At 44.8% G+C, this 24909-nt stretch overlaps 8 protein-coding genes across 8 annotated transcripts; 4 read left to right on the top strand and 4 right to left on the bottom strand.

Moving 5' to 3' along the window:
* The first annotated feature begins 2901 nt into the window (after positions 1-2901).
* Positions 2902-4758, top strand: LOC6592432. Its single transcript, XM_002017969.2, has 3 exons — positions 2902-2965; positions 3125-3292; positions 3361-4758. The coding sequence occupies exons 1-3, from the start codon at positions 2908-2910 to the stop codon at positions 3600-3602; spliced, it is 468 nt and encodes a 155-aa protein (XP_002018005.1). The 5' UTR covers positions 2902-2907; the 3' UTR covers positions 3603-4758.
* Positions 4759-6015: 1257 nt separating this feature from the next.
* LOC6592433 (zingipain-2) lies at positions 6016-7177 on the bottom strand. Its single transcript, XM_002017970.2, has 2 exons — positions 7082-7177; positions 6016-7018 (listed from the first exon to the last, which is right to left on the bottom strand). Exons 1-2 carry the CDS (start codon positions 7175-7177, stop codon positions 6107-6109), a joined length of 1008 nt encoding a protein of 335 aa, XP_002018006.1. The 3' UTR covers positions 6016-6106.
* A 1357-nt stretch (positions 7178-8534) lies between these two features.
* LOC6592434 (cathepsin L1) lies at positions 8535-11690 on the top strand. The gene is made up of 3 exons (XM_002017971.2): positions 8535-8571; positions 9493-9824; positions 10957-11690. Exons 2-3 carry the CDS (start codon positions 9493-9495, stop codon positions 11684-11686), a joined length of 1062 nt encoding a protein of 353 aa, XP_002018007.1. The 5' UTR covers positions 8535-8571; the 3' UTR covers positions 11687-11690.
* A 452-nt stretch (positions 11691-12142) lies between these two features.
* On the top strand, positions 12143-13800 carry LOC6592435. The gene is made up of 4 exons (XM_026985799.1): positions 12143-12557; positions 12621-13010; positions 13073-13495; positions 13558-13800. Exons 1-4 carry the CDS (start codon positions 12183-12185, stop codon positions 13771-13773), a joined length of 1404 nt encoding a protein of 467 aa, XP_026841600.1. The 5' UTR covers positions 12143-12182; the 3' UTR covers positions 13774-13800.
* Positions 13801-13804: 4 nt separating this feature from the next.
* LOC6592436 (synaptogyrin) lies at positions 13805-17212 on the bottom strand. The gene is made up of 5 exons (XM_002017973.2): positions 16710-17212; positions 15891-16122; positions 15685-15824; positions 15446-15617; positions 13805-15380 (listed from the first exon to the last, which is right to left on the bottom strand). Exons 1-5 carry the CDS (start codon positions 16836-16838, stop codon positions 15325-15327), a joined length of 729 nt encoding a protein of 242 aa, XP_002018009.1. The 5' UTR covers positions 16839-17212; the 3' UTR covers positions 13805-15324.
* Positions 17213-17813: 601 nt separating this feature from the next.
* On the top strand, positions 17814-21771 carry LOC6592437. The gene is made up of 2 exons (XM_026986314.1): positions 17814-21221; positions 21274-21771. The coding sequence occupies exons 1-2, from the start codon at positions 17939-17941 to the stop codon at positions 21456-21458; spliced, it is 3468 nt and encodes a 1155-aa protein (XP_026842115.1). The 5' UTR covers positions 17814-17938; the 3' UTR covers positions 21459-21771.
* LOC6592438 (probable enoyl-CoA hydratase, mitochondrial) lies at positions 21737-22993 on the bottom strand. The gene is made up of 3 exons (XM_002017975.2): positions 22870-22993; positions 21968-22689; positions 21737-21899 (listed from the first exon to the last, which is right to left on the bottom strand). Exons 1-3 carry the CDS (start codon positions 22970-22972, stop codon positions 21834-21836), a joined length of 891 nt encoding a protein of 296 aa, XP_002018011.2. The 5' UTR covers positions 22973-22993; the 3' UTR covers positions 21737-21833.
* Positions 22994-23653: 660 nt separating this feature from the next.
* On the bottom strand, positions 23654-24729 carry LOC6592770 (low-density lipoprotein receptor-related protein 1). The gene is made up of 2 exons (XM_002017976.2): positions 23967-24729; positions 23654-23904 (listed from the first exon to the last, which is right to left on the bottom strand). Exons 1-2 carry the CDS (start codon positions 24718-24720, stop codon positions 23726-23728), a joined length of 933 nt encoding a protein of 310 aa, XP_002018012.1. The 5' UTR covers positions 24721-24729; the 3' UTR covers positions 23654-23725.
* Between the last annotated feature and the right edge of the window lie 180 nt (positions 24730-24909).

Raw genomic sequence — 24909 nt, 5'->3', positions numbered from 1 at the left:
CGGACGTCAGCTTGAAATAGTTCGAAAGAAACCCCAACCCAAGGAAATTAATTCCGGACTCCCACATCATCATCCGCTCTTATGTAAATGAACACAACGACAAAAGATATACTCGACATATACTCGTAGAACATATCGTTATGGAAAGGCAGACATTTGAGAACTATATAAAATAGTGGTAAGGGCCTGGGCATTATATAACAGTGAGACAACACATAAATGTGAAAAGTGACTTCAAAACAAATCAGTGAAAAGTGAAAAGCGAAGAGCGACAAAATCATTACAAAACAGTTTGAAAAAATGAAAAAACCCTTACGTACATAGTATATGTATAAATGGAGTGTAATAAATCCTAATTGAATTGAGTCTAAAGACCACAATCTTGTATAATCAAACCAAAAAAAAAAGAAGCTATAGATTACTTAACCCTTATATTATTTTGATAAAAGAGTCATATCTAATACAGCGAAAGCACTTCAAATAAGAACAAAAAAAAACGTATTGTCTGTTAATCCAAGAGTCCTTGCACCCTGTACATATACTTGTATATTTTATTATACAACCGAGAGTGCAGCAGATATGTACCTGCCGAACCGAACCCCATCTACCATCTACGAACCACCTGAACCACCACCTGAGCAACTATTTCGTTCCACTTATTCTGCCTAGTTCGTTGGTGCTTGCCTTCTTTTTTTTAATGGCTAAATCGATAGGGTATGCCTTTATGCCAATTATCTGACTATTACATAACAAAAGAAAAAAAGCCAACCGAGAAAACGGTGGGAAACAGACCCTGACAGACCAGACGCAAGGCAGTAGATTACTTGAAGGAACATTTCCCGCAGGAACTGCCAAAAGACGGAGACACTTGACAACATGCAGCACAATGAGGTGCCACTGAGGGGGAGTCACGGTATGGTATGGTCTGAACTAGGTCATTCATTGAATTTTGTGGAGCCACAGAGCGGGAGGGAGGCAGGCAGGCTGGAAGGGAGATTCATATGAAGATGGATATGGAGCTTTGTGGAGTGTTGCATGCCACAGAGAATGCAATCTAATCGAAAAAGGCACATCCAATATTTAAGGGGAAGTGGCATAATGGACACACAGACACACTCGCCAAATGCCCCCTCCCGTATGGCGGGGGGTACTCTACCCTTCCGCCCGACAACAGCATTTTGTTGTGATTGACGGGTCCCGACATGACAACAGCCCCTTGACTACCATATTGATTGGCTTTTCATTCGTTCAGCTGTCCATTTTTCATTTTTCTTCTCCACATGCTCTGTGTGTGTGTGTGTGTGTGTACTGTCTGAGTCTGTGTGTGCCAGAAACCCGAATTCGAGGCGTATGCGTAATATTGCCAACTCTGATCATATTCTCCTCTTCCGCTTCCCCAGCAGCTTAGCAATTGGATTGGTGCTCTACTAAGGTTTCAGTGCATTGCACTTTTCTTGATTACGTATACGACCTGGTGCTTGTACAAGTTAATAGAGGAGGAGACGGAGTTGTCTGCTGTCAAAGGGGTGTCTGGTGTCTCCCTCACAGGAATGGCGGGAGTACTTTTGTAATTACTTTTGGCCAATAGAGACTTGACATAGAAAGGTAAAACTATGTACATTGACGTTTTTCTGCCCCATTCCAATATTTTAGTATATTGTTCCGTTTAAAGGAATTGGTTTATTTCTCATCTCATATCGGGTAATTCATAATTTAAGACCGCTTTGATCTTCCGTCTCAAAGGTAGTTCCAAAAATAAATCTCTTGAGCTTAAGTATCAGAGCTTTGAATGCTCAACAACTTTAACGGTAAATTGCTTTTCCCCCGTTAAATGTCCCGTAAATTGCTCCTGTATAGTGCACCACCCGTGTGGGCCGTGCCACAATCACAATTCACTCGAGGCGGCCCCGAGGCCAACTCGACCAGGCCTGAGGGGAATGAAATGGCAACGGAAAAGCGCTTGCGATGACAAAACTATTAAAAGATTACCCCTATTGGCGGGTATGGGAGGGAATTGGGTGAGTGGGTGGTGGAATGGGTTGCCTAGCTACAGGACAGCAAATGCAATAGGTTCCTCATCCGTAACACCCACTCTACACGAAGGAAAATCAATGTTTAAGCCATTGGCCCACTAAATCGTAGATAGTAATCATGGAAATCCTATTAAGTGTCCATGCTTCCCATTAGAATCTCATAAAAAGCCACTGCACACATTCCATTAGTGCTACAAGAAATTAATAATAAACCTTAACATTTAAATCATTTGAAATTCACTTTGAGCCAGGGCAGTGATCAAGCTCGACGCCAAGAGCATTGGGTTGGCTTCGACAGGCCCACTAATTGGGTCGCCCGAATGGGTTCCACACAGAGCGCGTCATTACAGTTTCGTTCCAATTATCTTTGCCTCAGCGAGTGGAGTGCAAGAAGACAGAGCTAGAGAGAGAGAGCGCATCTGATGCATTGCGCAGTCGCATTTATTACCTCACACTTTCTTGCCTAACCCCCCCGCCCCCAGACCGTGCTGTCGAACTGCACTTCTTTCGTAGTTCTCGTTTCTTTTTTTTTTTTGTCTTTCCTATTTGCGTCCCACTTTGCTCTGCCGTTATTCCCATTCCTCTTTGCCCTATTCCGCATAGCTTTCGGTTTATTTTTGCCCAATGGATTTTCACTTTTCATCGTCGGGGTGAAGAGATGAGAGCGAAGCGAGTGGCAGAATCGCGGCAGTTCGGCAGTTCTGTTTACACAGAATTAGCAAATGCATTCTCATTTTCCAGGCTAACATGATAATCTAACAGCAAAGGAAACCGCAAATTGTTCAACGAAATCCAACAAATTGTTGGAGAAAGAAGAGTTTTAAAAGAGACTAAGAGCATAAGTAAATAAACGAAAAACCCAAGTGCAGAGAAAATGTCGCCGTTCATGGAGAAAGTGTTGTTGCTGTTAGGCGTGCTCTGCTGCATACAAGGTAAGCCCCCCACTTTATGCAATGCAAAAAAGGCAACCCTGTCCCGACCGACACAAAAACAGCCCTGACAGTTGACAGCCCTGACATTTGGCGAACTGTACCTGTACCTGTACTATATAACGGTGTAACCCGCTGTTGCTTTTCTCTTCCCGTCCCCAGTGTCCACTGCCCTGATGTGCTACGACTGCAACAGCGAATTCGATCCTCGCTGCGGCGATCCCTTCGAGCCGTACTCCATTGGCGAGGTCAACTGCAGCAAACAGGAGCCCCTGGAGCATCTCAAGGACAGGTACAAGCCCACCTTGTGCCGCAAAACTGTGCAGAAGAGTGAGTCATAGTCCCAATACTCCAAGTCCGATCAATATAATGCTAATCCTTGTGCATTCCCATCCAAGTCTATGGCAAGACCCGCATTGTGCGCGGCTGCGGCTACATTCACGACGAGCGCACCGATGTGGAGTGCGTGCGGCGTTCGGGCACCCACGATGTGGCTGCCATCTACTGCTCCTGCACCAAGGACCTGTGCAACGGCGGCAACTCGCTGACAGCCCCGTGGATGATACTGCCTCTCGCCCTGGCCGCCGGCTGCGCGCTCCTGCTGACCTCCGGGCACACAATAAAAGTCCAGAGCTCATAAATTTAGCTGGGATCTAGCGCTTTCACACCTCCAATTGTATCCACTTATTTTTGCCTTACTTTCGATGGTTTTTCTTGGCCTGGTGCAGGTCCGGACTTGATGCTCATTTAGTTGCATAATTTAATTTAATTTAATGTGTTCGTAAGTGTAAAAGAACTAACAATAAATTGAAAATTATCTTATGGTCACGCATGATAAACAGCAAAAGAGCATAACGAAACAAAAAAACAACAAAAAAAACAGCAGTTATTGGGGGCAGTAATACAAATAAATCCACATTTCCCTTAACATTATGTTCGAAATTAAAAAAAAAAAATACAGAGAAACTGCCAGTAAATGTCTCCGCCTGAAAAATTTCAAAACTTTAATCCAGAATAAAACTTGACAAAGCAAAAACTATAATTAATTAATCTTTGTTGCGGCGAAACATCTGAGAAGCCCGACAAGAGAAGAAACCCAAAAAAATGTATAATTTAACACCACGACAGAATAGGGCAACGGCAACCCAACCCTAGAAGGTAACCCCTTCGTATAAGCTATGCGAAAAACCGAAGGTAAACTAATTGAGAACATCTATAGAGCATAGTATTTGAAATAATTAGGATTCCGAACTCATAGGAAGCCAGAATAATGATTTATATGTAACTCAAGAAAAGTATAGGAAGGAAAATTAATAAAAATATATATATACACATATATATACATACATTAAATAGAAAGAATGGGAAAACTATTTACAAATCAACCAGAGAATCCATAAAATTAGCAACTAAATTATGAAATCATATTTTGTCCATTTTGAGCTTCATACAAACAAAAACCAAAATAGAAAACTAACAAATAAATCTTCCTAAAATTTGTCAACAGACAAAATACTCATCAAACTTTATGTCTTATGCGCTATAATTTCCATTATCATCATTGATCCGATCCGGCAGGCCTCCCCCCAAAGACACACAGATACAGATACAGATACAGCAAAAGTACAGTCAACCCAAAAACGGTAGCAAGAAAATGAGCAAGGTGGAAGGAAAACACTAGCCAACACATCACATGACACATTATATGACAGCCGTTAAGAACACATCATTTTGTGTAGGAAAAGCAAACAAACAAATTTAATTATATTTATATATCATCGTATACATAACAGAAATTGCATAAAATATATAAAATTATATTTATTTAGTTAAATATTATTAAGAATTATATGAAAAGCTAATAAAACTACAGAAAAAAACAATACAAAAAAATAATGAGAAAAGCGTGAGAATATGTAGATAAACTTAACTAATTTTAATTTATAAAACAAAGAAAGAAAAAAAAAACCAAAGACAAATAACAAAACACTTGCCGTTGTACCGTAATTTAAAAAAAAAATGGAGGAAAGGAAACCAACCAGAGAATAAAAAGAAAACAAAATGCAATTCTCCAACAAGTTGAATAATCTCAGACACGTACATAATTTAGATTCGATATTCCAACTCTCAGAGCTCCATTTTATTCGTTTATCACTGCAATCCAATCCATGACAGATCGAATAACTTTTCAACAAAATTCAAAAATAAATAAATATAATACAAAGTTTGAGAAACTCCAATACGCATTTGAGCACATTCACAGAGAAACAAAACATGAAAACCACGCTGAAATTGATAATACTCGGATATAAAAAATAAAAGATAACGACATAATAAAGACATGAATTGGCAGCGTGAATCATATCATTGAGCTTTGCTTTACCAGACACGGAGGCGGGAAGAGATTCTAAACTAACATTTAAACATTTAAATGGAATACGAGTATAGTATATGAAAGAGCAAAACAGATACTTCAAATTATTATATGCAATTGAGATGTAATAAAACAGAGTAATAATAACACCACAAAACGTTTGCAAAACAAGTTACTGCAACTGAAGGAAACAAAAATAAAAACAAAAAAATACAAAATATATCTACATAAATCCCAAAAGAAAGTTTCGAGAAGTCCAGCAACAACAAAAAGAAAGAACACACACCAACAAAATTATGCTTTTTGTTGCGTTGCCTGATTTGAATGTTCTCTATGTATATATATATATATACCAAATATATATATATATATCGATTCCATTTCCATTTGTTTCTTAGGTTTTTCGAACAGCAGCACACAAAAGGAAATACATACATATTATGCAAACAGAAATATAACAGAACACAAAAGAAAAGACAAGACATTAAATGAAAATCGAAAAATCGAACAAGATCTTTGAGAAAGAATAAAGCAAAAATTATGTGAACTTGTTAATTTTTAGCATTTAAGTCTGTAAAGCTCCGCTTGTAGATGAAAACTCAATAAATAAACTAAATACAAAGGGAAATCGAATAAAGCAATGGATTGAACAGTTGCAAACTATAACAAATAGCTTCGATTGGCTCTTAAATTCAACTTTATTTCGTTATCTACGTCGATTATTAACTGAATCAACTGGCAACCCACCGTAACGTGTTACGAGAGACGAGTTACGAGTTGGGAAAAATGGCATTCTTGGTGATCGGCTGGCTGGCGCTGCGCACGATCCTGATGTAGCCCTGCTCGCCCCATCCCGTGCCGAATGAGTTGAGGCACTTCCAGTAGTTCAGATTGGTGGCGGCATCGAAGCCGTAGCCCACCACCACCAGGAACTGAGAACTGGCGGCCGTGGCGGGTCGCGTGGGCGGCTGGTAGACACCGCTCGAGTACTGCATGAAGCCGAAGGTCGCCGGATTGTAGTCCACCACTACGGGTATGTCGTTGGACACGTAACGCATGAGGGCAGTATCGTCGCCGTCGGCCAGGACCGAGTAGCTGGTCAGCTGGACGCCCACCCCCACCGACGGGGCTGGCAGGCACATCCCCTGCTGCTTGAGAGCTGGCGTGTTTGGATAGTCCTCGGATGGATACAGAAGCGAGTACTGGGTGAGGTAGTCGAAGGCCGACTGCGGGGCCTGCGTGCTGCAGCCGGCGCCCATGCCAGCGCAGTCGATCAGCTGCTGAGCGGACAGCGATTGGGGGGAGAGATTTCCAGATCCAACGGCATTCATGATCTCCACGGCCTTGGCCGCGGCATAGGCCCAGCTGCTGCTGCAGTTCACGCCCTGGTCCTCCACCGTAATGGTCATGCCCAGGTCCGCGACGATGTCGTACTCGGCCGCCGGCGCCTGCGTGGCTACAGGAGGCACTGCATTCGAGACGGTGGGGTACACGGCCTTGGGCAGCAGTGCAGCGAACTGGACCAGGCGTATGTCTGAGAATTGGTTCACCGCCTCGCGGTAGGTGGTGCGATTCCTGTCCGCCTGGGCATTGTTCTGCGTCACTTGGTTGCGGTTATAGACGAAGTAGTAGTTGGCAAAGGACCTCGCCGATGCGGTCGGGTAGGTCTTTGAATATTTGGCCTGGGAATACGATTTTCGTCTAATTGCAAGAGCGGATCGCGTGGGAAAATGGTTTCAACCTACCACATATGCTTCGAAATCGGCTAAATCCTGGCCGTGGTTAAAGGCCCATCCTGCGCCGGCGGCGAGTAGAACAAAACAGAGCACCAACTTGAGCATGACGAATTCCGATACTGATGCCCGAAAGAACCACTCGACGGGCCTTATATAGGGACAGTTGTCGGTGGTAACTCTCCTTCTGATTGCAAACGCAAATACAATAGAAGTAAGTCACTTTCGCAAGAAAAGTGCAAATAGATTTCTATGCGCCTGCCCCTGCCCCTGCCCCTGCCCCTGCCCCTGCCCCATGCCGAACAGCCTCGAATTCGCACTTGCCCCACGGCAGATGGAAGCAGCAGAAGACACTCGTAATGTGACGATAAGCCCCGTTAGAAAAGAGCCTCAAGAAGCGTCCAGGGTGCGGCGCACTATTTGCCCAATAAACTTTTCAAATGAGCCCTCGTTCCGTTTCGATTCGCCAGGTTCTCGTATCGCTGTTAATTTGAAAACCCCACTGGCCTGGTTCCAGCCTGGCATCGTAAAAGCAGCCAGCTCTAATCACGCCCCGTTTAGGGGTTCTCTCCCTCTCTCTTTATGGGCAGGCATGATTAATCATATTCATGGGCCTCTTGTTCATGGGCCTCATAAATATTGCAACATTTATATGATTGTTTGTTTGTTGTCTTGTCTAAATTGTTGAATACCAAGTGCTAAATTATGTAATTCAAAGATTGTAGTCAGCGGAATCTGGCGATAAACTGTGCATCTTGAGACGAGACTTACTTACAACCACATAAGTCGTTGAACTTTTTAGCATCTTCGTTTAGTAAATGGACCAAAAGACCTGTTAAATAGGAAGCTAGTGTGTATAAATACATTTGGCTAAATGAATGCGTCTGGCCTGTATTCTGAGTCGATTCAATTAGCATTCATTCAGTGCATATATCGAATTACCGAATTTACTCAATTATTAGTTTATTCGTGTACCCAGAAGTCGAAGTGTTTAGGGACATATTAGATGTCTGTAGCACCCAGAATTCTCAGAGTAATTTTCCCTTTCTAATACTGCTATGAAATCTTTCCCTATCTATAAAATTTTAAAAAAGATTACTCAGTAAACTTATAATATTCCAAGATACGGAACGTGGACAAAAACTGGACGGAAATTCACTCTCATTTAATATTTATTAAACATCTGTATATTTTATTGTAAAGAAACCATATACATACATGTACATTTACAAATAACCATGCGATGGCACCAACCGCAAGACACATCTTTACCTCATGCTAGATTCGTGTTCGAAAATGTTCACATTTGTGAACATCTGGTTTTGGCCCAATCCAAGTTTGTATCAGAGTCCATGGCGGGGGGAGTCCCCTCCAACTATATAAATCTAAGCCCCATCGTCGAGCTTCGCTTATAACCTGTGCGGAGTCCGAGTCGTCAGCATCTTCGGTTGGATCTGTGCACGCGGAAGAGATATCTCTCGAATACGTATACGTTGTAAAAGGTGATTAGGCTCTTTTTGTGTCTATATGTGTGTGTGTGTGTGAATCATAATTGCAAACAAATCAACTGGACAGACGGTTGCAATTAGGGCTTACATGTGGTCATAGATCGATGCCTTTCACCCGAGCCCAGCATGGGACGCCTGCAAAAGGGTACGAGTATCTCTGAATATTCACAGCATCGAAAGTGAAATTTTCGTTGGCCTATAATGCAGACTTGACCACGACCAAAAGAAACCAAAGAGTCGTAAAACACTCATTTCAGGCTAATCAAATGCATTCGTGGGTTCACGTTTGTGTTTCGCTGAGACACAAACCATATGTAAATCATATCCAAATGGGATTATTCAACCTTTAATGATATATCATCCATCAGGAAATTGGCCAATCGGATGCCGAACCCAAAGCAAACAACAAACATCGAATGCTCTCCAGTTAATAATTAAATCCGATAGATCATGGTAGACGGTAGGGAAGTGAAAGAGTCGATGTTACGGAATTTTAATGTCATTAATTACCTGTTTGGGCGACAGATGGAGCATGGCAGATGATCTGCAGAATGAATAATCGATTGTTCGCACAGTTACGGAATGGATATTCATCCACAAAGTGAAAACTTAAGTGTTTGTGTGCTGTTGAAACGATTTTCAGATGTTACATAATTTCTCTGGAAATCTTCCCTTTTTCAAGGGGTTTACGAGTGTCACAGATACTCGTATCTGAAAATGTGTATTACGTGGATAAGAGGGTTTGCCAAAAAATCAGCAATATGTAACCCAAATAGAATCGACCGAGGGTCAATGAACTATGGAGATGCGCGGCTGACGCATGTTGACACCTGTCTACCGCATATGGAGCTACGATAACTTATTTCCCAATACTTAACACTTGCGCTTTTTTGTTTTTGCTTTCCATCATTGCAGATGTTGAAGTGCCCTTCGATGTGGCTGCAGCTGGTCTTGGGCTTGGCCTGCCTAGGCGCAGTGTCATTACAGTCCCTCCAGTCGTTTCCCAAGCTGTGCGACGTTAATAACTTTGACGACTTCTTGGCCCAAACTGGCAAAATTTACGCGGACGAAGGCGAGCGGGCATACCGCGAGAGTATATTTGCTGCTAAGAAGTCCCTGATCGACCTGAGCAATAAGAATGCGGACGGTGGCTTCTCCGGCTACCGCCTGTACCTCAATCCGCTGGCAGACCTGACCAAGAAGGAGATTGCCACGCTTCTTGGATCGAAGGTCTCCGAGAGTGGCGAGTAAGTAGCACACAATTTATGACGCAATCAAAGCCCATAAAGGGGGAGCCCAGTGCTTGAATAATTAGCACCCATCTCATAAATATCGAACTGGTTTTCTGAGCATATTCCCCGTGCGTAAGCACAAGCATAGGCCAGAAGGAGGAGCAGCTTTATGTTTCTGCGGATCCAGTTCGGAGGTCTCTTGAATGAATTCTGTTCGCGTATTTCCGAGTCATTCACTTATCATTCGCTTATCAAGAGCGAAACAGCTACACAATTTTGGCAATGCTTGAAAGATAATCGTGTTAGCTATGAATCAGAGTAATTGTTTATTCGTTGCTTATTCATTTTCCGAGTACTCAATTTTGGCAGTCCATTGGAGTGTATTCCATAGTTGAAGTTTTTATACCCGATACTCAAAATGAGTATTGGGGTATATTAGATTTCTGGTGAAAGTGGATGTGTGTAACGCCCAGAAGGAATCGTTTCCGACCCCATAAAGTATATATATTCTTGATCAGCATCAATAGCCGAGTCGATTGAGCCATGTCTGTCTGTCCGGCCGTCCGTCCGTCCGTCTGTCCGTCTGTCCGTCCCCTTCAGCGCCTAGTGTTCAAAGACTATAAGAGCTAGAGCAACGATGTTTTGGATCCAGACTTCTGTGATATGTCACTGCTACAAAAATATTTCAAAACTTCGCCCCGCCCACTTCCGCCCCCACAAAGGACGAAAATCTGTGGCACAATTTTGAAGATACGAGAAAACTAAAAACGCAGAATCATAGATAATGATCATATCTATCAGGTTTCTGAATCTGGATCAGATCAGATCAGATAATTTTTATAGCCAAAGGGAACAAATCAATTTGCAGTGGCTACGCAGCGCCCGACGTCACGCTCAGACTGATTTTCTGTCTCTCTCGCACGCACTCTTCGTCGTGTCGCTTAATATTAGCGGCGTCTGCCGGAGTAGAGCCATACTGACTTAGTATCGGGTATAACAGTAGAGTTGCGGTGTCCGCAGCAACTCACAATGTTCCCCCTCGTTCTTATTGCAGTATTTATTCAGAATAAAGCTCATGCACTTGACACATTTATAGGCAGACCCATTCATCAGCGGTACTCATTCAGTTTATTCAAATTGCTTTCAGGAAATACACCAATGGCCACATCAATTTCGTGACTGCTCCCAATCCGGCTAGTGGCAACCTGCCCGAGTCCTTTGACTGGCGCGAGAAGGGAGGAGTGACGCCGCCAGGATTCCAGGGAATGGGTTGCGGCTCCTGCTGGTCGTTCGCCACGACGGGCGCCCTCGAGGGGCATCTCTTCCGGCGCACGGGTGTGCTGGCCTCGCTGTCCCAGCAGAATCTTGTGGACTGTGCCGACGACTACGGCAACATGGGCTGTGACGGCGGCTTCCAGGAATACGGCTTCGAGTACATACGCGATCACGGCATCACTCTGGCCAACAAGTATCCGTACACACAGTTCGAGATGCAGTGCAGGCAGAACGAGACGGCTGGCCAGCCCCCCAGGGAGAGCATCGTGAAGATCCGCGACTACGCCACCATCACACCAGGCGACGAGCAGAAGATGAAGGAGGTGGTGGCCACACTGGGCCCGTTGGCCTGCTCCATGAACGCTGCCCCCATCTCGTTCGAGCAGTACCAGGGCGGCATCTACGCGGACGAAGAGTGCAACCAGGACGAGGTGAACCACTCCGTTGTCGTCGTCGGCTATGGATCCGAGGGAGGACAAGATTACTGGATCATCAAGAACTCGTATTCCCAGAACTGGGGCGAGGGCGGTTTCATGCGAATCTTGCGCAATGCCGGCGGCTTCTGCGGCATCGCCAGCGAATGCAGTTACCCCATCCTATAATAAGTAGAAGCCCATTTAGTCTGTATTTCTAGATAGTCACTTAAACAATAAATAAATTTACTAATTTTAAACGTAACGCTACTCAAGCTATGCAATGATCTACGGTGAGATCACGTACCGTACGGGATAATTGAATAACCTTCTTATCGCTATATTGCCGCACACAAATCGCTATCCATAGCAAATTCCCACTTTGAATTTGGATATTCAAAGATTACCTTCTTATCAGCCACCATGTTTCTAATCTGTTCACGATAATTAGAGTAAATATACTCTGATCTGTCCAAGTGCAAGCGATACCCTCTTCCAGCTTCGGAAAAAATTCTCGGAAATCATCAGTATGTTTCCACTTAATGACCCCAGCCCCAGGCCCAGCGCCAGCTGCCTAGCAGAAATGCCTTAAATAGCTCATCCGCTGTGAGCGCAGCTCAGTACGCGAAAAACAATTGAAATGAGTACAGTTTCGCGGCCTTCTCTCTGCCTCTGTGTGTGCCTGATGGGTGTGACATGGGCTCTCGCACTCCCAGTCCAGACGTCTACTCCCGTGCCGAACATTAAGGTGGAGCCTGTGACAGATGGACGGTCGCTGGCAACTTCTGAAGCGTCTCAATCGGAGAGAACATCTGAGAGCAGCTCTACATCGCTCAGTCATTCGGAGACCTTCACATCGGAGAGAGCTCCTGAGATCGTTACATCAGAGGCAGCTATTTCTACCGCCTTCCCATTAGAGGCATCTACTACAGAAAAGTCCATTGCTAAGCCACGAACAAACAGTCAAGGAGAAGACTCGAAACTTGACTCAACAACAGAACAGGTCTCGAAAGAACCAACTGATGAAGTACAATGTGTAGCTGCCTGGGACAAATTCTTGGTCAGTACTGGTGACAAGCGAATTCTTGGAATTTTAATTTAATTGCTTTGTTTTAAATCGAAGATTGACTTTGGCGGCCGCTACCACAGTGAGATTGAGAAGGAGAAGCGCCGCAATGTGTTCTGCGACAACTGGCGATTGATAAGGAAGCACAACAAACTTTTCGAACAGCATATGGTACCTTACGAGATGGACGTCAATCAGTTCAGCGATCTGACCTTCGAGGAATGGCGACTAAAGCAAATGCCACGCCCCGGTGTGATGAGAGCTCCTGAGATCGTCTCATCTGAGGAAGCCATTTCTGGCGCCATCCCATTAGAGGCATCTACTACAGAAAAGTCCATTGCTAAGCAAAGGAGTCAAGAAGAAGACTCGAAAGTTGACTCCACAACAGAGGTCTCGGAAGAGGCAAATGATCAAGTGCTATGTCGGATTACCTGGGAAAAATTCTTGGTCAGTTCTGGTGACAATCGAATGCTCATAACTTGAATTTAATTAAGTTATCTTATTTGAAGATTGACTTTGGGGGCCACTACCACAGTGAGATTGAGAAGGAGAAGCGCCGCAATGTGTTCTGCGACAACTGGCGATCGATAAAGAAGCACAACAAACTTTTCGAACAGCACATGGTACCTTACGAGATGGACATCAATCAGTTCAGCGATCTGACATTCGAGGAATGGAAGACTAAGCAAATGCCCCGCCCCAGTGTAATGAGAGCTCCTGAGATCGTCTCATCAGAGGAAGCTATTTCTACCGCCTTCCCATTAGAGGCATCTACTAATTCGGAGGAAAATCTCCAGTCCTCCACAGAAAAATCCATAGTTAAGCAACCGACAAACAGTCAAGAAGAAGACTCTAAAGTTGACTCCACAACAGAGGTCTCGGAAGAGGCAAATGATCAAGTGCTATGTCGGATTACCTGGGAAAAATTCTTGGTCAGTTCTGGTGACAATCGAATGCTCATAACTTGAATTTAATTAAGTTATCTTATTTGAAGATTGACTTTGGGGGCCACTACCACAGTGAGATTGAGAAGGAGAAGCGCCGCAATGTGTTCTGCGACAACTGGCGATCGATAAAGAAGCACAACAAACTTTTCGAACAGCACATGGTACCTTACGAGATGGACATCAATCAGTTCAGCGATCTGACATTCGAGGAATGGAAGACTAAGCAAATGCCGCGCCCGGTTGTCATGGATCGGGATTTCTAAGGACTAATTAAATGATTGCAAATTCTACCGATAGTTTTTAAAAATATTTATATTTATTTGGGTTTGGTTTTTTCAGTTAAGAGGATTTGAGGATTTGCTCTGGTACAATATGGTTCACAAGTGTTCGGGGTCTTCGGGTTAGTTCCTCTTGCGGTTTGTGTTGTTCTTCATAGTTTGTTTTTTGTTTTCTTTCTAAATACGGGTATGAGTAATACGATAATTTGCTGTATTTCTATCATTTGAACGCACACGAATTCTACATGAATAATTTAGGTATATATATGTGTATAATTATATATAGTATAGTATAGTATATGTATACATGTTTACTGAGATTTCCTTTTGCTTGTGTTGCATTAACTGGTAATTTAATGTTCGCTTTACAAATACAATACATAAATATATATAATATATTATATATGGTTTTGGTTTAACAAATATTTGTTGTAGTTTATTGCAAGTTGCATTAACTGAACATCTATTTTGTAATCAATATTCTTACGTTCTCCGACACACATATGCGTATATATACTCAAGTTAATACATATGTATTTAGGTTTACTATACAAATCGTTTGTTAGGGCACAAGCCTGGATGAAAGCGAGTCGCTCTAACAATTCTTTGCTTTATTCCTGCAGTTGTCTCAAGCTATGTTTCCGGTACAGCTCTCCACATAACAGCTCTACATTTTTTAGTTTAGAATTTACATTTGTTTTGGCGCTAATATTATAGTTATTGCATTTCTAACCAAGCGATGGCCCTGCCCTGGCCCTAAGACTACAATTCGAGTATATACATACCCGCGATGGCTATTGGATATGTGATTTGAGCAGTTCTCTTCCCTCTTCTTCTCGTAAGTTGCCTCTCGTATTGCCTTTCTGATGCTGTCTCTCTCTGCTGTGGATTTGTATGTGTGTGTGTGTGTGTGTGTAAATTTATCTAAAATACCTCATGCCTTCCCTCTAGCTGAGGATATGGGGCTGTGGCTGTGGTTGTGGCTGTGGCTGTGGGGGACCAGGGCCTGGCACAACTGAAAGTCGTAATAAATACCGTATTCGAGTACAAGTACATGTAAACACTAAATAACTAACAACGTTGAAAGCATATCCGAGGATGTCCTAGGATATATACGGCAATAGCTATTTGTATATCTGTATACAGCAACAAATTTCCACTACAAAAAACTGCACACTCAACTTAGGGGGCTAGCTTATCAGTTATCATCTCAATCTCAAGTTATTCGTATTATTCAGATATACATATGTATGTATGCTTGTATATCTCCTGTTTCTTGTGGCTAAAGCAAATGCTGCTGTTGCTGTTGCTGCTGCTGCTGTTGTTGTAATTTGTATTACTTGGTATCGTTATTGTTTCTGTTACTGGTTTTATATGTTCGTCATCGGTGTATTTGGTAAAAGCCAACGCTTTGTGTTTGCTAGTAGTCGTGTAAAACATTTGCCATTCGCGCTACAAAAAAAACCCAAGTACTCTCAAGTGTGTGGACAACGGAGTAGGAGTGGGAGTAGGAGCAGGAGCAGGTGTGGAAATGCCTTAATAGGTGGGCTGCTGGTATTCCATGCCAGCCTGTTGCTGTGGCTCCATGCCGCCTGTAAATAGGACCACCAGTCAGAATCAATTTATGATTATGAACAATCGTATTAAGTCGACTCACCCTGCTGCCCCTGGCCGAAGGGCGAGGCGCTGTATTGATCGTTGTCATTGTCCATGGCATATCCGTAGGCCTGCTGGTGCACGACGTTGGCGGGGTCTGTCTCGAAAGCCGAGGTGAATTCATCGCCGGCTCCAATCAGGAATCGTTTGTAGGCCATCAGAGCGCACAGGGCCTGGACAATAGAGAGGAATATTACATAACGCCTCCGATATACATTGATTTCAGGGACTGGGACCCACCCAAGTGGCAATCGAGAAGAGGCAGAACCAAATGGCCGTCTGCATGCTGCCGGCTCCAATGCCGAGAGGAGGTGGCGGCGACGAGCTCCACTGGGACCACAAGTACAAGAACGCCACGAAGTACATGAAAGCCCACAAGCCTGGAGAAGATACTCAAATGAAAACTGCATTCCATGGTGGATTTTGACCCATATTGGATCCCTTACCGGAGAATCCCAAGTCGGCCATGACGTAGCGCTTTCTGCTCTTCACCGACGACATCCGCTCGAAGAGAAACTCGCCGCCCATAAAGCCCATGGAGGCCAAAAAACCAAATACGCCTACCATGTTGCCATACTTGCAGGCCATGCCATCGCCATTGTAGAGACAGTACTCCTTGCCCTCCTTCTCCGTCCAGCCTTCGGAGGAAATGCAGCCAAAGACCACAACTGAAAAGAGCTGCAGAATGGAAATTCCAAGAGGTTAAGTGATGCATGCCGCTCCCATTACCCCAGTATCATCATCATCTAATAGATGTGGGTCACTCCCATCTCCCACTCTGGCATCGATTTCCATAAGCAGGTGCAATAAATCCAAAAGTTCAAGTACACAGAAAAACAGACATATAAAAGAAGGGACGGACCTATGTTTGTGACCCAATTTCCGCTGAAGGCCAAGTCAAGTTTGTTTGGCCAGGAGCAGGCCTTGGGGAATGGTGTGCCTTTACGGGGTTGGGGGTGTGTGCAAATATTACGTACACTTACAAGAAAAGCAAACTATCACTCACTGGCCCTCCCCCCGAGCCCTGGTTGCTTGTGACGTGTGTACATCAAGTCCGTGGGGGGAGGACCTTTATGGAATTTAATTATAAACTTTTTATGGGCGTGAGAGTTTTTATGACCATCCTGCAGCTGATCCAATAATCCCCCATCAAACTGTAAGCCAGTACGCCACTGACACTATAAACAAATCCACACAATCGGTGTGTAATGTGCGTGTGGGGACCCTCGCAATCCCAGCAATTCCCAGCACCACTAGTCACTTACCCAGCAGAGCGCCCTTATGACAACTTGGGGCTTCATGGCGAACGTGAGTGGATCGAAGGCTCCGCCAGCCTTGCCGCCCCCATAGGCGCCGCCATTATTAATGCTGAGTATCTGGTTGAGCATGTCCATGCTTGCGGCCTTTGCTTTTCCCACTGATGATGATGATGGCGGTGACGGCTCTTCAGTGGCGAGCTCTTTGCTCGCTTTTCACGGCCTGTTGTGAAAAATCGAATGCAGCCAAGGGCAAAGCGCGGGCGTCTCGGCCGATTGTATGTATACACGGAGATGTATGTGTATGTGTCTGTCGTATATCTCGCAATAATGGATTACAGCACATCCGATTCGGACCACAATAAAAGATACTTGAAAAATGTCCTTCGCTTTTTCCTACAAATGCAAGCACTTTCTTTGAAATCTCTGCACGCGGCCTGTCCTTTGGGGCGCACACAAAATTATCCGTTTCTCTATATTTTATCAATGCATAATTAATGAACAAATTTCAAGGGCCAGATTTTCACTTTTACTTTTTTCTAGATTTTACTTCCCTCTCAACGGTCTTTCAACGCGCAGGACTGCATTTTGCAAATTAACATTTCACTACGGGAGGAACAGTCTGTAACATTTCACAGAGTGTGCGGTGCTGTTAAGTGCACAACCTATCGATACATACCGATAAGAAACAACGGAAATTTGGTTTAAACTTCGCTGTTGCCGTTTTTAACCAAGTTCAAAAGAGTAGTTCCATCATTAAACTTAAATAGAACTCCGTTGCTATCCTTGCTACATTTGTGAGCTGGCAGTTCCTGTCTGACGCAGATGGAGATGTCTGCAAAGAAGCAGATCGAAGAGAGAAGACAAAAAGAATTCAGTCAAGGCTCGACTGAGTAGTCAGCTAATGTTCAAGAGTGAAACAAGAGAGTTATGCAACGCACCAGGAAGCGTTTTGGCCACGAAGCAGGACAGGACGAGAAGGAAGAATACACAAGGTGGGATCATTTCAATAACTCTCCGACACGTTGTGTGAATTTAAAATCAAAAATCATTGACATTTTTTTTTGCCTTAAAATTGTATGTTTGTAGTAAGAAAAAGTTTTTTTTAAATGGACCGCTTTAGAGAGGTGCCAAAATGCTGCACTTACTCATTGTGCCCATGTCATAAGGACAAATCCAAACGGAGGCCAAAGCCAAAGGCGGTCACAGACGTCCACCCACAGGAATTGCCCTTTCCCATGCTGCTGAACAGGGAATGCCTGCACAAAGTGATTGACATCTACATGGACAAGTTGGCGCAGGAACATCCACGGGCAACAATGGGCCATGGTTCACCTTCCCCGAGCTTTCAGAGAGAATTCTCGATGCTGTGGTACTTGGACAACTTCTTTGACGATATAAAGCGTTGCTTCGTGGGGGGCATTATTCCCGAAGTAGAGGCCTATGCAGCGTGCTGCAAGAACAGAAAAAAGATGGCATCACAAATCAAGTCTCAGGACGACACCAAGGTGCACAAAGAACCCTCGATAGACCCCTTAAAGCCTGGCGGCACCTCGTACAACCGAAACCGGCCAAAGCGGCACCTCGAGCACGAACAAAGCCACAAAGATGAAGCAGAGGAACAGGAGATGCGAGATCAGCTGGACAGTGAGCAGAAGGATACTAGAAACCGAAACCGCGTCAGTCGTCCATTCCACGCTAAACCAAAGTGGCGCCTCGAGTACGAACAAAGCCTCAAAGATGCGGCAGAGGAACGAGATCGAAATGACCAGCAGGAAAATGAGCAGAAGGAAACTAGAAAAGACAATGGACTGGAAAAGTTTCGGACTACTTTGGAGCAAAACAAAAGGAAAAACCTCCGACGAAGACAGAAGCTTAGGCGAGAATCAGGAATCGCAAGAGGGATCCCAGACTCTGGACCATATCGTAATCCAACTCCAGAGCAGCCTCCCATCCAGGAGCCGGAAGAGAACCAAGTGGAGAAAATATCTCATGAAAATAACTTAATGGGGATCTTTCCCAAACGTAAATCAGGTGCCTCCATACATACGCCCTTTGGAAAATACATGAAAGGCGAAGAAAGTAAAGACAGGAAGTCGTTCACAAAGCCCTTACATGAAATGCTGCACAACCAGACCGTGCCAGAGCTGACTTCTATGCTTCGAAGCTCGCACCGGATGCCGGTGATGTATCAAGAGGACTCTGAGGGGAAACAAGAGGATGCCCAGAAGAAGCGAACGTCTGCAGATGCCTCCAAAAAGGAACAGGACTCCAAGAGCAGGCGAACGACAGGACTTAAGAAAAGTGCTGTAGACAGCGCAAAAAATGAAAAGGACTCCAAGAGGAAGCGAACGACTGGCAAGAACAGATCCAAACATAAACTGGAAGGAATGGAAAGTTTTGACAAATCTGAGAGAGCCTATCGCAAGGAAAGAGCTGGAGAAACCTCCAAAAATGAACAGGACTCCAAGAGAAAGAAAACGAAAGTACTCAATAAAAGAGGTGCAGATAGCGAAAAATATGAACAGGACTCCAAGGGGAAGCGAACGACTGGCAAGAAAAGATCCAAGCGTGATCTGGAAGAAATGGAAAGTTTTGACAAATTTAAGAAAGCCTATCGCAGGGAGAGAGCCGAAGAAACCTCCAAAAATGAACAGGATTCCAAGAGGAAGCGAACGACAGGCAAGAAAACATCCAAGCGTGATCTGGAAGGAATGGAAAGTTTTGACAAATTTGAGAAAGCATATCGCGAGGAAAAAGCCGGAGAAACCTCCAAAAATGAACAGGACTCCAAGAGAAGGCCAACGACAGAATTCAACACAAGAGCTGGAGAAACCTCCAGAAATGAACAGGGCTCCAAGAGGAAGCGAACGTCTGGTAGTCCGCGTCAGACAGCCACCAGCAAAAGACGTGGGGAACACTCCAAAATTGACCAAGGAACACGGGACGGAAGAAAAAGCATTGACAGCTTTGCCAGCATCAATATAGATGCTTTCCTCAAGGAAAGAGAGAAAGCCGACTCCGTCCAGAAGAGGTCCCTACTAAATCGTGGGAAGAAAGTCAATGTAATAGATCCAAAGTTTTCGAGCACCTTCGGGGAAATGCTAACAGGAAAAGCTGCAGTCGTACCAGAGCTCCATCCGGCCCTGAAAAGTTTCCACCAAATTCCCACAGTCAATGATGATACCCCGCCAGGATCCAAACGATCGCTTCGCTCGAAACATGGAAAAATCATTACAGGAATACCCGCACGCACTAACGCACCCAGGAGAAATAACTTTGCGAAAATGGGCGCATACTATCACTTACCCAAGAGGTGGAGGGAACCCAACGAGCTAAGTGCGGATGTGGCTAGCCTTCTTGAACCTTCCTACATGGAGCCAATCGGCTCGATCCTTAAGGAGTCATCGAAATTCAAGAGCGGGATTTCTGAGCACAACACCTGGTATAAGATAAATACGAAATTCAAATCGTCGGGGAAGAATATCCCCCGTCTAGGAAATAAAGTAAACGCTGACTACAAGCCGGAAGAATTGATACCCTACGTCGCCAAAACTCAGAATGGAATAGACTCCTCTTTGTTTGGCCATTTATATGTGGGTGAAACGTCCAGTCTAACAGACAATCCTGCTTCGAAAGAAACGCGATTGCAAAAGTTCACGAACTACATCAGAGGCTCAAGACCGGATCGTAAAATACTGAGAAGAGAGGGTTCGAAGCACTCCATCGGGTACCTGTCGCCCACGAAAAGCCTGATTAGCCGGGCTAGTTGGCTGAGCAAGAGAAGCGATGTTTTCCATCCTTTAAAAGGACACGGATCAGTGGTCAGCATAATGGAAGTGAAAACGGAGCCTGTGCAAAAAGAAAAGGAGGAAGAGTTCGTAGAATTCGATGAATTCGACTTTATGTTCAGGAACATGCCAGACCCTTTCCTCAGCGACAACGATCGGAAGTCCCAGGCTCCCTCGCCAACACGCTCAGTAACCACATCCAGGCGACCCAGTTCTTTGCTCCGTACAGAGAACACAATGGATGAGCGCGCCGCCCTGGAGGCGAAAATCAAGAAGCTCATGGAGCACTGTGCCATACGGGAGATCGCTCAACCCAAGGCGAAGCGTAATTTTGTGTCCGAGGCCATTGGTCGTACCTATGTTCCTCCGCCAAACAAGAGACCAGATCACATCAAGGCCAAGCCGAAGCCGAAGGACAAGTTCCCCACTAGGATGGAGTTACTCCATGTGCCCGAGCCCATCAGGGGGCCATCGTTCGCTGAGAGGACCCGTAAAAAATTCCAGGCCGAACTACAGTCCGAAGAGTGGAAATATCCCCTGCTGGAGCCGATAAAGCCTGTGAAGATACGTCGCTATTCAGAACCTATTCGCCTCCCATCTTCCGAATGGGTAGTTAAATTGCTGGAGGATACTCTCGAAGCACCTCCAAAACCGGCGTATGAGCGAGGAGCTGGAGATAGCCCAGCCGCGGATGGAGGTCATTGCACTATCTGCGATCAGCTTGAAAAGAGTACGGATACATATTCAAGTCTTTCATTCTTATTAATTCGCCTATCCTCTAGATAAACGCGAGCCAGACTCTCCACTGATCAAGAGGTTAAAGGCCCAATCGCGACGTCTTGAACTCCGTGCCTACTACCGACTAATGATGCTTCGAGAGCGACAGAAAAACCTGCAAGCGACTCCTGTAGCTCCCTTTCCAGAGGGAACTACTCCTTTGCCAGCTCAGAAAGCGGACTGCTCCTAAAAACAAAATAAGCATCTAGAAAGAGCTTGGAAGAGTTTAGAACTGCGGTCACAAGCAGAGATTATGTAACTTTTGGTTAATATATCCATATGGCATCTCCAAGGTACGTATCGTCTCGGCCTTGGACAAAGTTGCCTTCATACAAATTTTGTGTTTGTATGCCCAGAGGCAGACCGGAACTCTGATTGCCAGGTGGGAGTATATCGAGTACCTCAGCTGGCAACCAGGTGGCCAGTCTGCCTCCGTCATCCAACAAATGTACACGTAATTTTGACAAATACAAATTAAAACGTTTTTATATGCGTACAAATAACATACAAGAGATATAAATGCAATGCTGGCTGGGAAGATTTCCGATTTCAGAAACAGTTGAGTTTATTCGTTGGTGAAGTTGGCTGGGCGCTTCTCTGCAAAGGCGGTCATGCCCTCCTTACGATCGGCCTGCGGCAAACAAAGAAACGATAAGATTACAAAAATACATACGTGTATAGTAAAAGATGTCCACTTACCGTGGAGAACGTGGCGTGGAAGGTGCGACGCTCGAACTTCAGACCCTCCTGGAGTGTGGTCTCGTAGGCCGTGTTCACCGACTCCTTGCACAGCTGAACAATCAGGCTCGAGTGGGTGCCAATTTTCTCAGCAAGTTTGATGGCCTCGGCGAGCAGCTGATCAGCTGGAACGACCTTGCTGGCCAGACCCAGCTTCTCGGCCTCCTGGGCACTGATCATGTTGCCAGTGAGGCACATCTCCATGGCCTTGGACTTGCCCACGACGCGGGTGAGGCGTTGGGTGCCGCCAGCTCCGGGAATCGTGCCTAGAGCGATCTCAGGCTGGCCAAACTTGGCCTTGTCGCCAGCATAGATGATGTCACACATCATGGCTAGCTCACAGCCGCCACCTAGGGCATAGCCATTCACAGCAGCAATGATGGGCTTCTGGGTGCGTGCCACCTCAACCCAGTCATTGAGGAAGTTTCCTTGAATGCACTGCGAGTAGGTGTTTCCCACCATCTCCTTGATGTCAGCGCCGGCGGCGAAAGCCTTCTCACTGCCAGTCAGCACAATGGCGGCGATGCTCTTGTCCTTGGAAAACTGCTGCAGAGCGGTGGAGATTTCCTTCATGAGGCCGTTGCAGAGGGCATTCAGTGCCTTGGGACGATTCAGTGTGATCACGGCCACATTTTTCTTCTCCCCCGTCACATCGGTCTTAATGAACTCCCAGTTACTACCCGCTGCGGAGTGAAAGAGATGGCCTTATGAGGTGATCTGATTACGCAACGAAGAACGTTTGGGACCGGCCATGAAAAAAAAACCCGAAAATTCGCAAGTGCCGGCAAAAGAGAAGCTGGGAATGGTCGTTCTCTGCAGTTCGTTACAGCTGTGGACTTTGCTCCCATGCATTTGATACTTACAGGAAACGCTGCGGCTGAATCTGGCGGCCACCTGTGGCTGTCTGCCGGCAGTCTGGAGCACGTTCTGGGCGCGGGAGGCGAAGATCTTAGCAAAATTGGCCATGTTGAAAGAAATTGTCGCCGGCTGCAAGTGCAATTGGTTATCTAATGACGCAGGAATCTAGTTTGAAACCAAAATGATGATGCTTACGCTTGGAGCACTGGAACAATAATGTGGAGCTATAGGCACAGTGTGATTTGCTGGTATTTTAAGACATGATGCGCGCATAGGCCTTTGTATACCCTATCTCGTTAACTTCATATGAAGATTAAACGTAATTTATAAAGACCTTTTCTCAAATTGATATGTTTTAGACATACTCATGTATACTATTAGTATCTTCTATATATTTATCTCGATGCTGATACCTACGGAGCCGTGGATGACAAACAATTTCTCAATTCTATAATATCCTTTTTGCTAGGGTATGACAATTAGTGCTGCCGGGAATCATTGTTGTCAACCAGTTATTAAGAAAAATTCCTGTTTTTTGATCTTCCATCAAATATTACCAGCTAAATAGACTTTTTAGTTACATCCACATAATTTTATAAGATTGCTGAATCAATTTTCTACTTGACTGGCCTATTCTAAATACTTGATTTTATTGAATTTCTATATAACGTTGAAAGTTAAATTTAATAGATGGATGAAATTGCGATATACCGAGATAAACATGATGCTTTTGACTGACGTCTTACAACACTAAAGCTACCCGCACTTCCCAACACAAATCTTTTGCCGTTCTTTTTAAATTTGGTAAGCGTATAATACTTTTGTTTTAATAGTAGTTTAAATTGGAATAACGAGTTTCTTTTAGACCTTGGCTACATCCGGCGGCTTTGGAGGATTGGCTGTAGTGTCGACAAGCCAAATTTGCTCTTCACGCGGCCTATAGCGGTCGTCTCTGCGTACCTTGTAGATAAGCACCAACAGGACGACGATCAGGAAGGCAAATATTGTTATGAACAGACTAGAAACGAATGCTGTGGGAGCTGCAAGTAAGCGATTTAAATAATATTAATATATATACAACTTCGGTTTGTCTTCCACTTACTTTCACAGTATGGAAACTGATGCAGCCACTGGGGTGCATTGCAGATATTCTCGTAATATCCTTTGAGCGAATGATCTGCTGGGCAGTCATAGTGAATCCTCGTGTCATTGGGTACTTTCGTGCCCGCATGTAGGACTGCACTGTTTGAATATTTTATTATTAGATTGGCTATCTGGGGTACCACGCACTTGTCGTCTTCCTGCCGAGGAGGCAGTTCTCCCATTGATATTGTCGATTTCATCAATACTAAGTTGTTCTCTGTACTTGTAGTTTGGTTGATAGTGGAGCTGGCTATGGTCACGCCCTCGCATAGGGTGGCCAGCTCATCATCCCCATCCAGACAATCGTTTTTTCCATCGCAAAGCTTTGAATAGGGTACGCATTGGCCGGATTGGCAGTACATTTCCCTGTTGTCGCAGTTGGCTTGCTGCATCTGTGCCCGGCACAGCCATCTTTCCTCATCGGATGAATCCACACAGTCATGCTGGCCATCGCACACTGCCGTGCTGGCCACACAAGCCCCATAACTGCAGCGGAAACTATAGCCCGGACACCAGACCTTCCCACACATCTCGACGGTCTCGTCGGAGGCATCCAAGCAATGGGCCCTGCCATCGCATAGCTGATCCAGTTGAATGCATTCGCCGCTACCGCAGCGATGCTTGCACGTTGTGGTGGTATTGAGCGCTCCAGAGAAAACTACACAGAGGAGAAGCAGCAGAAAAACAGATTGATTCTGATGCGCGGTGGTCATTCTGGCTGGCTTTCGATGTTGAGACTGCCGATTCGATTTGATATTCTGGGCTATTATGGCAGAATCTCCTAGCAAGCGAAAAACTCGTTTGATGATGATATGACGATATCATGGCATGGGATTTTCCAAGCTGCTTTAGTGATTACGTTTCCAGTGTTTCCAGCGCCTGTTATAAGCGTAGCTTGTTCA

Source organism: Drosophila persimilis, unplaced genomic scaffold (assembly GCF_003286085.1).
Source record: "Drosophila persimilis strain 14011-0111.01,24,50 unplaced genomic scaffold, DperRS2 tig00000002-arrow-pilon, whole genome shotgun sequence".
Taxonomy (NCBI): domain Eukaryota; kingdom Metazoa; phylum Arthropoda; class Insecta; order Diptera; family Drosophilidae; genus Drosophila; species Drosophila persimilis.
Note: the sequence above shows the minus strand (reverse complement) of the source record. Positions and strands in the feature narration are given on the sequence as shown.

What these genes read in the sequence shown, in the direction of transcription:
- LOC6592434 (XM_002017971.2), top strand. Translation starts at nt 9,493, where the DNA reads ATGTTGAAGTGCCCTTCGATGTGGCTGCAGCTGGTCTTGGGCTTGGCC. An exon ending in AAGGTCTCCGAGAGTGGCGA is followed by an intron (nt 9,825 to 10,956) that starts GTAAGTAGCACA and finishes AATTGCTTTCAG; the next exon opens with GAAATACACCAATGGCCACA.
- LOC6592433 (XM_002017970.2), bottom strand. Translation starts at nt 7,177, where the DNA reads ATGCTCAAGTTGGTGCTCTGTTTTGTTCTACTCGCCGCCGGCGCAGGA. An exon ending in CCGATTTCGAAGCATATGTG is followed by an intron (nt 7,019 to 7,081) that starts GTAGGTTGAAAC and finishes TCGTATTCCCAG; the next exon opens with GCCAAATATTCAAAGACCTA.
- LOC6592435 (XM_026985799.1), top strand. Translation starts at nt 12,183, where the DNA reads ATGGGTGTGACATGGGCTCTCGCACTCCCAGTCCAGACGTCTACTCCC. An exon ending in TTACCTGGGAAAAATTCTTG is followed by an intron (nt 13,011 to 13,072) that starts GTCAGTTCTGGT and finishes TCTTATTTGAAG; the next exon opens with ATTGACTTTGGGGGCCACTA. An exon ending in TTACCTGGGAAAAATTCTTG is followed by an intron (nt 13,496 to 13,557) that starts GTCAGTTCTGGT and finishes TCTTATTTGAAG; the next exon opens with ATTGACTTTGGGGGCCACTA.
- LOC6592436 (XM_002017973.2), bottom strand. Translation starts at nt 16,838, where the DNA reads ATGGACATGCTCAACCAGATACTCAGCATTAATAATGGCGGCGCCTAT. An exon ending in TCATAAGGGCGCTCTGCTGG is followed by an intron (nt 16,123 to 16,709) that starts GTAAGTGACTAG and finishes TCCATTCTGCAG; the next exon opens with CTCTTTTCAGTTGTGGTCTT. An exon ending in GGCCGACTTGGGATTCTCCG is followed by an intron (nt 15,825 to 15,890) that starts GTAAGGGATCCA and finishes TATCTTCTCCAG; the next exon opens with GCTTGTGGGCTTTCATGTAC.
- LOC6592432 (XM_002017969.2), top strand. Translation starts at nt 2,908, where the DNA reads ATGTCGCCGTTCATGGAGAAAGTGTTGTTGCTGTTAGGCGTGCTCTGC. An exon ending in CGTGCTCTGCTGCATACAAG is followed by an intron (nt 2,966 to 3,124) that starts GTAAGCCCCCCA and finishes TCCCGTCCCCAG; the next exon opens with TGTCCACTGCCCTGATGTGC. An exon ending in CCGCAAAACTGTGCAGAAGA is followed by an intron (nt 3,293 to 3,360) that starts GTGAGTCATAGT and finishes TTCCCATCCAAG; the next exon opens with TCTATGGCAAGACCCGCATT.
- LOC6592437 (XM_026986314.1), top strand. Translation starts at nt 17,939, where the DNA reads ATGCTGCTGAACAGGGAATGCCTGCACAAAGTGATTGACATCTACATG. An exon ending in CTGCGATCAGCTTGAAAAGA is followed by an intron (nt 21,222 to 21,273) that starts GTACGGATACAT and finishes CCTATCCTCTAG; the next exon opens with ATAAACGCGAGCCAGACTCT.
- LOC6592438 (XM_002017975.2), bottom strand. Translation starts at nt 22,972, where the DNA reads ATGGCCAATTTTGCTAAGATCTTCGCCTCCCGCGCCCAGAACGTGCTC. An exon ending in ATTCAGCCGCAGCGTTTCCT is followed by an intron (nt 22,690 to 22,869) that starts GTAAGTATCAAA and finishes TTCACTCCGCAG; the next exon opens with CGGGTAGTAACTGGGAGTTC. An exon ending in TCCACGCCACGTTCTCCACG is followed by an intron (nt 21,900 to 21,967) that starts GTAAGTGGACAT and finishes TGTTTGCCGCAG; the next exon opens with GCCGATCGTAAGGAGGGCAT.
- LOC6592770 (XM_002017976.2), bottom strand. Translation starts at nt 24,720, where the DNA reads ATGACCACCGCGCATCAGAATCAATCTGTTTTTCTGCTGCTTCTCCTC. An exon ending in TCAGTTTCCATACTGTGAAA is followed by an intron (nt 23,905 to 23,966) that starts GTAAGTGGAAGA and finishes GCTTACTTGCAG; the next exon opens with CTCCCACAGCATTCGTTTCT.